At 34.7% G+C, this 9765-nt stretch overlaps 1 protein-coding gene across 3 annotated transcripts in view; it reads left to right on the forward strand.

Moving 5' to 3' along the window:
* The first annotated feature begins 90 nt into the window (after nucleotides 1-90).
* The window catches only part of LOC117164096 (BTB/POZ domain-containing protein 7), a 31020-nt gene continuing 21345 nt past the window's right edge, over nucleotides 91-9765 (forward strand). Inside the window, exons 1-10 of one of the 3 annotated variants that reach the window (XM_033346916.2) lie at nucleotides 91-780; nucleotides 2677-2773; nucleotides 4061-4321; nucleotides 4490-4854; nucleotides 6992-7542; nucleotides 7743-7906; nucleotides 7997-8381; nucleotides 8457-8609; nucleotides 9058-9214; nucleotides 9334-9512. In XM_033346916.2, coding sequence (XP_033202807.1) covers nucleotides 4080-4321; nucleotides 4490-4854; nucleotides 6992-7542; nucleotides 7743-7906; nucleotides 7997-8381; nucleotides 8457-8609; nucleotides 9058-9214; nucleotides 9334-9512 — 2196 coding nt within the window. In that variant the 5' untranslated portion in view covers nucleotides 91-780; nucleotides 2677-2773; nucleotides 4061-4079. Of the gene's footprint in view, nucleotides 781-2676; nucleotides 2774-4043; nucleotides 4322-4489; nucleotides 4855-6991; nucleotides 7543-7742; nucleotides 7907-7996; nucleotides 8382-8456; nucleotides 8610-9057; nucleotides 9215-9333; nucleotides 9513-9765 lie in introns of all 3 variants that reach the window. The other 2 variants (XM_033346939.2, XM_033346922.2) reach the window with 2 other exon arrangements.

Raw genomic sequence — 9765 nt, forward strand, 5'->3', positions numbered from 1 at the left:
ATTCGTTGGAGATGACGCTGCGAATGCGTCCATTGTGGCTCCACCTTTAGGGTGAAGAATCTATTAGTTCCATGGAAACGCAGGGTAACAGTTCGTAACAACCGTTCCATGGAATTCGTTTAAACAAAAACAAACCGCGTTATTCTTCGGTGATATCAAAGAAATATATTTTATTGCCACTGCCATTAACGATCAGTAAACCTAACCTCTTTGTCGCTCCAATTCTATCAAGATTTGGACATGGAGTACTTCATCGCGGAATTGTGTATTCGCGCATGATCAGATGTAATATAAATCTTTCGGTGTCAGAAAAATTCCTTCTCTGTGTGTATGCCTTAAACGATTCTGTTATCTGTGAAAGCGTCGTGAACGTAAACAATACTATTTCACACATTATTTTTAACGTTCCGTGTTATTTTCGTTTCGCCTATCGTCGAGCTCATTACAGTTAGCAATGACTGCCGTCGAGGTTTGTTTTCGTGCGACCAGACGGTCTTCTGTGTTCCCAATAATACGTTGTCGTCTGTATGGCTCTATTTACTTAACGTGTCTGAATGCTCGTCTCTCGTAAACCTGTCTCATAGATTTCGTTAATACAGAAATGCGAGGTACAAATGATACATATCGTGCCGCGATTAACTTTTATTTACATGCAGACTAAGTTGACGAGCATAAACATGGCCGTCGCGCTTTGTGATGATTACTTGTGCCAGTTTGAATTCAAGGAAGTCCCTCGAGAATGGAAATAATGGATGGAACGCATGCACCCGAGATATCCAGGTAACGAAACACTTCCGTGCTTCCTGGACGTTCCCGACGTACTCTGTGATTATATCTCTATTTAAGATCTTATTGTATCTCGATATTATCGTCTACCACGTATACCTGCACGCTCGTTATTAGATATGTGCTCCTCATTCTTTTTTTTTTTTTTTTGTTCTCTATTCTTTCCCCACGTAATCGCGGAGGTGACTGAACTTGCTAAGCGTACGTCATACGCATTGTTACACGTAACGCGATTGCAATCATAGCTCAGCTGACTACTATTGACCTATTGATGTGTTACTGTCAGTAGAAGTTCTCTGGCTTACTGTTTTGTAATGGAGTTACTGGGTGTTCTGCCTTTTTATTTTTTCCTGTGTTGTGTTCTTCACCCTTGCTTTGTCGAATTAGTGGTGTTTTTAGTGGATTTTGTGTTATATTCGTTTAATGTAATGTGTTAGTGCAATTGGGTTTGATTGTACAATTATAAGTGCTTTATTTTTATTTTGTAGTACAAGTAATATATTTTTATCGTATATAGGAATCTAAATATTTATTTACAGTTATTAGTTATTGTTTGATTTATATTTGGTTTTAATTGTCTCTGTGTTTTTATGAATTAGTTATATTTTGTATTGACGTATATTAAAATTAAAAATGTGTATATTTAAATGTAAAAAAAGTATATTTGAGAAATACATTTGTGTTAAACCAATTTTTTATTGTGTATTACATGTTCCTTTAGAATTATGCTTATGTAAATATGGGATGGAATACTTTGACCCATTTTGATATTTGTAAATGAATGCTCTACTTATACTTTGAATTTGTATATGAATATGTTAAAAAATTGTGTATTGGATATATGTTTGCAAAAAAAGTGTCTAGTAGGAGAATATAAGTGGCAGTTAAATCAGCTAAACAAATAATAAATATTATGTAATAATAAAAAGTATATTTGAATTTATATTTTTGTTTAATATTATATAGTATATATTAATATATAAGTAACATATTTTTTAAAAATTATATATTTTGTAAGCTTTGATAGCACTTTGGCAGCAAGATTTTTAATACTCACTTTCTTTAATAATATTTTGAAATAAAGTTTTCTCCTTGATATCATCATATTTTATTTTTTGTATGTAAAGTAGATTAAATTTTAAAGGTCATTCAGATATTTATAAATGTTGGAATAAGGTTATATTTAAAGTTTGTTCCATGTACTTCCAATTGCTTATTTTAAGTTTCAAAGGGCAAAGTTGATTGGGATTGCCATTGGTATTAGCATTTCATCTTTAGCGTAAATTAATGAATGCAGTTTTTATGCATTCAGCATTACAATGTCATTGGCCTTTTATTTAATTGATTATATTATAAATATTTTCATTCTTATCATTAAAGATATCAGAATATGCAAAAAGTTGTACCTATAATAATTAATAGTTGTAATCACTTGAATATTTGTTACATTCAAATGTAATAGACACTGATGATTATTATACAGCATTTAGATGCTTTGTATAGCATTCGACAAAACCAGTTTCATCATCGAGTCATATCTGTCACTTAAAATAATCAAATAAAGATTGCAACTGCACTAGTACACTTGTGACATTATACAATAAAAGAAACTAGTCCAAAGAGGTCACAAATACATCAGTGTTATCAATATTACGCTACTAAGCTAATTCAAAGTATTTGTTTCATTGCATTTGCCTGCGAGCAGTTACTTTTAATAGAGATTAGTGCTTATTTCCAAGGCTTCTGCATAGATGAGGCAAATTAGAGAGTTTTAAAAAGAAATCTTTACCTCTTAGAACAGCTTGATAAGAATAATCCTCGTAAGATTATTATATGACTTTAATATGTCATTCAGCATTTGATGACTTCCAAAAATTTGTTCATTTCAAGCCTCGATAATTTCGTCGGAAATGGATGAAAAATGTATCGAGCATTGAGCGTATCCATTTAAAAGGCGCTTCCGAATTCAATGCAGTGTACTTTCTAGGTAAATATCGTATGTTGGCTAAGAAAGTGAAAGTTTAAGATGCGATCAGCAACTTTCGTTATTTTTACGTAAATCGTTTCGTCACGTGCTTACACGTTCCTTTTTTTTCTTCCTTTTTTCTTTTTGTAAACGAAAAAGTTGGAGCAACACAATGAATAAATAAAAAACACTTTGAATGATATACATTCGAAGACGTTTAAAATAATTCGAGCTTTTTTTTGTAGGCAGTAAATTCGACAAAATGAATTTTTTAGGTAGTATATATAGAATCGATCGTTGTGCATGGTTAAAATTTTAATTGTATTACGGAAAACAAGAATGCATTTGACATCGTTGCTTTGAAATATTGACCTTGATATGCATTACTTTTCAACATTTTAACAAATATGCACAGGTAATGAATACCGTGTACAATAAAACAAATAGAAAGGAAGAAAGATATTTAAAGAAAAAAAAGAAAGCAAAAAAATTCGATGTCTATATGTGTGTGTGCGTGTGTTAAGATAAAATAGCAACTGATAATTATTTTTTTCCAAGTTGCTATATTTTCTTTTTTACATCATCACTCAAAATATACGATCGCATATTTGGTCAATGTTTAAAGTGACCCGTCTGCGTGGACTTAGATAAGAACGAGACCGGAAAGAAGTTTTTTAACAAAACATTTGTCCAGCGCAGACATTGTAAACTTTTCAATAAAATAACATCGAATAAGAAGTTTTTGCAAATAATATTTTTGTCTTTCGTCTTTTATCATTAAAGTATCTTTATGCGCTGATATGGATGTTTAACATGTTTTGTGTCACGTGTAAATGATTAAAATATTTAAACGAAATGAATCTAAAGAAGAAGATCATTCTTAGGATTTATTTGCAGATCGTTAAAACTTTAGAAAAAAATATTAAATTTGATATGGTATAAAATTTATTAATGTCGCATAATGTCTATACATTGTTAATGGAAAATAAAATGTTTGAACATATCTTCAGTGAGAATTTCTATTTGACAAATGAAAATAATTATTAGAAATAGATACTCTTTGAGAAATTCTATGATACGAAACGTGTTAATATTCTGACAAAATTTAATTTATAAATTTAATTTGCAATTAAATTTATGTTTAAAATATCTATTAATTACGAAAAGATAAGAGAGACCTTCGAACAAATTTTCATAAACAATTTTGGAAAACAATATTCGAAGTTCGAGCGTGGTAATTACGCGTGATAAACACGAGTGGAATTAAGGAGATGTGTTTATCGTATAAAAGGTGCACAATGATTTCAGGCTGTTGTCTGGGTGAGCAATGAATGTATTCCGAATTTTGACACCGTGTGTATTGCAACGTAGACGACCAAAGGAGGTTGATAATTCCGATAAAAGGGATTGCTGGTTCGTGAAAAGACGGCGTGGAGATGCTTCCTACATGATACATAGAATGGGTGCTTCTGCATCGTCAAGCATTACCAGTGTAGGTGGAGATTCGGTCCAAGCAGCTAGACTTTCATCCTCTGGTAATCCACCTGATCAACATGGCATTGCTATCAGGTATTTAAACATTTAACATTGGATCTCGTTATTTGAATCGCTCCGTTTCTCTTCATCGGCTAGATCTGTATACTATAGAGATCTTATTTTAACGATATTCGCACAACTGCGGATATCTTTAGATGCGCTCTGATCTTTGATCTTAAAAATCGTATATCCAATTTGCAGGGAAAAGAAGAAGAAAATGACGGGGTTCGCGACTTTACGGAAGAAGTTCATTCGAAGACGTCGGTCTTCAAAGGCCTGCGACCATGGTAGGATAATCCGAGATTTGGTCTCAACATGGAGCCATTTAGAGGCAACGGCGCTTTTGGAGGAGTACGAGGCGTTGGCTGCATTAAAGGATCTCCATGTTCAAGCCGAATTAGCTAGACCACCGGCTGCCACATACAAACAGGATTTGTCGATGTTGTACGACTATAAACATTGTTCTGATGTGGATCTCGTCTACCGAGGAGCATGCTTCCCTGTTCACAGAGCCCTGTTGTCAGCCCGTTGTCCCTACTTTAGGGATTTGCTGGCTGGATGCCCGGGTATATAATTTTTCTTGTCTTTGGAGTAATTTAACACGTTCACTGCTTGTTAGCCTTCTATTACTTACTATCTGTATCTTAGCAAGTCATTTTTATATAAATCCTATCTTTATAACGTAAGATTTTATATATGAAGATAACATGTGAAAAATATGATATAGTATTATGAAATAATCATGTAAAACTCGATGAACTTGTAAGGAGTGCGAACTATAGTGCAGATAAAAGTGAAAGTGCTGATGGGCCAGAAGGGATAGGAAATCCTCATGGGTCATCGGGCTCAGCGACAAGTCCATGCCCCCTTCGGAAAAGGGGGTATCTGGAAAGGCGAACGTGACTATATTTGGTCATAGAGTGTAAAAACGCGTGTGTGGTGGGAGTATGAAAACCGTTAAAAGGGACGCTTTGTTGTCTAAATAATTATAGTTTTCTGTTTTGTTCAATCTTGGTTTGAGCCCCCAGAAATTATAGTGATTTTATCTTATATATATATATATTTTTTTTTTATTAATCTTAGTCCGTGCCTTTTGGCTTTGGACTTGCTGTGCTCCCTCCCTGTCGTTCCTCCCCCTCTTCTACTGCTCTTCTCTTCACTATTATTGCTTTCAGTTTTGCCAGTCCTTCTCCAGTCTCCTTCAGCACTTCCCCCATGTTCTTTGCTCCTCCTGTAATCTCGCATTCCTCTACTATGTGCCTCAGGTCCTCCTCTCCTTTTTTGCATAATCTGCATCCTCTTTCTCCCTCCTCTTTCCAGTGTTCTCTTGCCCTGGTTTCGTTACCACATCTAAATCTTGCTACCATACTTCTGTCTTCCCATTTCATCTTTCCTTGTAGGTACTTTGGTAGTCTTTCTTTTGCTATGTTTCTGTAGTATCTGTTGTATTTAGATTCCCTTATTTTTTTCTCCCTCTCCTCTGTTTCTCTTTTCCTTCTTTCTTCTATGATCTGGTTCGCTGTCATTCTTTCTTGTCTATCTCCTGCCTCTCCTTGAGTCCTTCCCTCCCTCGCCTCCTCTAGCCTCATCTTTCTTTTCCTTGCTCTTTTACCTTCCTGGCCCTTTCCCCAATTCCTTTCTCTATCCTTTATACATTCTTTCACTAATTCCTTCTTCGATTCCAAGGCTTTCTTCTCATACCTTACTGCTCTTTTCAGTGCCTTTTCTCTAATTTCCTGATTTGATCTTATATATATATTTACAAATGATAAAACAGAAAATTATAATTATTTAACTAAAACTTTCTTAATAAATTAATGTATTACAACTAGAGTAACTAAATCAATACAACTAATCAACTCGTAACCACTAATGACAACTCACAACTCATGTCAATCAATGATAATAACAACTTTTTCCACTAAAGCGTCCCTTTTTAACGGTTTCCGTACTCCCACCACACGCACGTTTTTACAGTTGTCCATGAGCAAATATGGTCACGTTCGCCTTCCCAGGTACTCCTTTTTCTGAAAGGGCCGCGGACATGTCGTTGGGCTCGATGACTTATGGGGATTTCCCATCCCTTCTGGCTCGTCAGAACTTTCGCTTTTGCACTGTAGTTCGTACTCCTTACAAGTTCATCGATTTTTACGCGGTTATTTCACGATACTACATTGATAAGATCATTTTTCTTGATCTTTTTATTTTTATGTCGTTTAGCAACTAAAAGAATTTATTTGAGTATAAAATAGCAGAAGAAAAGGACAACTTGATAGATTTTGAAAACAGATGGTTCATCCATGATAATTTTTAAAAGACGACTAATATTAGTTTAATCATGTTACTTTAGCTTGGTTATCATTCTGCATATATATACATATACAAAGTAATTATAATTTTTTAAATGCTCAAGAAGATAACAAAAATGCATTTAATCCTAAAATCAAATGGAAAGGTAGTTTTAATGTGGAATTAGTTATCAACATATTGTATTTTAAAATCGCTCTTTTATAAAAGACGGGAAATGTGCCTTATTATGTTTTTCATTTGTAACTTTCGTATATGATTTATATGAATTATTATGCAAGATTATTTCCGAACTCTGTATGTTTTAATTTATACTCTATATCAGTACTGCAGTGGACGCGTTAATCGCTTGATGATTGAATTAAACAAATTAATTTTAATTTTGTTAAATCGTAGGATACGGTGCTAGAATATGTTTGGAGCTGAGAACACCGAATCTCGAAGTACAAATGTTTTCAGCATTATTGCGATATCTCTACACTGGTGATATTTGTCCACACGATGCAGCTCTGGAGGCGAATCTCTTGCGACGACTGAGCGAAGAATTCGGCACACCGAATCCGCTGGAACACGATCTCAGATACCTGCTGGACACCGGTGATTACGCGGACGCTGCGTTAGTGTTCACATCGGACAGTGATTACCAGAGACCAGATAGTGGAAGTTCAGAATATGGATTCCGGCCAAAGTTAGAACTGCCATGTCATAAAGCGATACTTTCTGCGAGATCCCCGTTCTTCAGAAACTTAATACAAAGACGGACTAGATCTGGGGAAGATCACACAGAAAGAGCGCTTCATATACCCACTAGAATAGTTTTGGATGAGAGTGTAATACCCAAACGATACGCCAGAGTATTGTTACATGCAGTGTATTTAGATACAGTTGATTTATCGTTAATTATGAGAGGTAATGGTTGCGGGAACAGCGCTGGTAGTCTTGGAGAGGTAATTATATTATTTCCATAAATATACCTTAACTAATTATTTGAGCCAAGATCAAATGTAGCTTACGTCTACATGAATATTTATTGCTGTTTTTTAAGTACTTTATTTATTATTTAAATAAGAAAGTTCTATTAGTAATTTCAAGAAAGGTAATTTATCGTTTGATTGTAAATTATCCTTGTCCATATGTTTGTTCTCAGGTTCAGGCTCTTACTCATACTGGACGTGTTCGACCAAGTCCCTTAGAAGAAGCGATGGAATTGTACCAAATCGGCAGATTTTTGGAACTAGATATATTGTCACAGGGTTGTGAAGATCTTATTTTAGAATACCTTACATTGGAATCGCTCCCAACTGTTTTGAAGTGAGTTTCCCATAATTTGAAACATTATTAAATGAAATGCACCTTTCAAGAATTCATTGTTCTTATCGATTTTCAATTATATTTTTACAGGTGGGGTAGTCAACCTCACGGATCGGCATGGGTACATAGACAAGCCTTGCATTATTTAAGAGAGGAATTCCAGCCAGTCGCTTCTTCTTCTATTCTCCATCAATTAGACCACGTACATTTGGCGAACGTTTTGCAAAGTCATTTCTTGCAAGCGAGCGAACTTGAAATACTGCAGGCGGTACTCAAGTGGGGGGAACAAGAATTGGTGCGTCGTATGGAAGATCGGGAACCAAATTTGCTCAGTCATACGGTGCACTCTGTGACAAGAAAGGGGTTGAAGAAAAGGGATTTAAGCGATATAGAGTTGCGAGAGATACTTAGCGAGCTTCTACCACTTGTCAGAATGGATCATATATTACCCCCAAATAGTGAAGCGCTGGCTCAAGTACGAAACATTAAACTCGCTCAAATATAGATACCCATCTTCATATGATGCTCAATGAAATTTTTATGTGTTTAGGCTATTAGAAGAGGATTAGTTTCAACTCCACCGAGTCATATGATAGGAGATGAGAGGGAGAATTTACGAATGAATGCATGGATAAGGGGAGGGAAGAAAAATGGATTTTTTGTAAGGCCACGCCTGTTCATGCCTTATTACGAGGAAATAAAGGTAAACGTAATTTTTATTTAAAAAAGAAATGAGTTTTTTAATAAGAAATTATAAGAAAATTAATCTCATTGCTAAAACAAATGTATCGAATAAAAACAAACTTATTTATATTCTGCAAGATTAGTTATGATGAAAATTATTTTATATCGATGACAACGTTGTTTACTAATATTATCATTTAAATCCATTAAGATACTTTGAGAGTGGTGCTTATTAATTATCATATAGAGCATTGTAAACAAAATTGTTGATTTGAAAATTTCTACATTATAACATGAATCAATATACAGAAATATCTTTTAAAATTAAACTGAAATGATTTATTCAAATCATTTATCATCAGTTCTTCTGTTACAGATTATTATATATCTTTCAATAATTATCAAGATACAATATAATTAGTTTGTGCTGATATATTCTAATCTAAGGTAAACAAATCTTTTTACAGTCTTTAGTTGAGGAACAAATGGTCCAAGAAGCAGATTTAGTGAGATTGCGAAGGCCACGGTATGTGGCCGATATTCCCGATGCCTTGTACATGGTTGATGAGAAACCAAGACCAATGGGTACAGCCGGAGTGGATGTTCTCGCCGCGGCGTTTCCAGGTATTTTGATCGCTATTTTCTTATCAAACTGTTTGACAGTTCTATTGTGTTTTGACAAGATATGGAGAAATTCACTCTTCCAAAACGAGAATGGGTATTTGTTATGTGTTCTATTTAAGTTCCAGATTCCGCGACCTTGGCAGCTATGCTGAAGCGAGAGCAGAAATTGAGGCAGTCTCCCAGTTGTCAGAGGGCTATCAGTTTGCCGCTCTCATCGCGACACGAAATTAATAGGCAAGTGCGACTACGTGTTGTGAGGGAGTTCAACCTACCTGACACGGTGGCGGATCTGTTAGAAGTGAGTACTTTTCTCCTCCTGTTTCGTAGAATAATTCTAGAGTCACCTGTACAAACAATTTTGGGATATTTTGAAAAACATAAAAGTCTGCACATCTTACGTAAACGAAATAATCTGCATAAACATTGTCTTGTTAACATACTCCTCGGAATTCAAAACAGAAAATTTTTATTTTTTAAGTTATAAATGAATGTATTTTCAGTTACTGCTTGCTGTTTTTATTATTTTTGCGCTGTCAACGAATATGTCCTGA

This window comes from Bombus vancouverensis, chromosome 13 (assembly GCF_051014615.1).
Source record: "Bombus vancouverensis nearcticus chromosome 13, iyBomVanc1_principal, whole genome shotgun sequence".
NCBI lineage: Eukaryota > Metazoa > Arthropoda > Insecta > Hymenoptera > Apidae > Bombus > Bombus vancouverensis.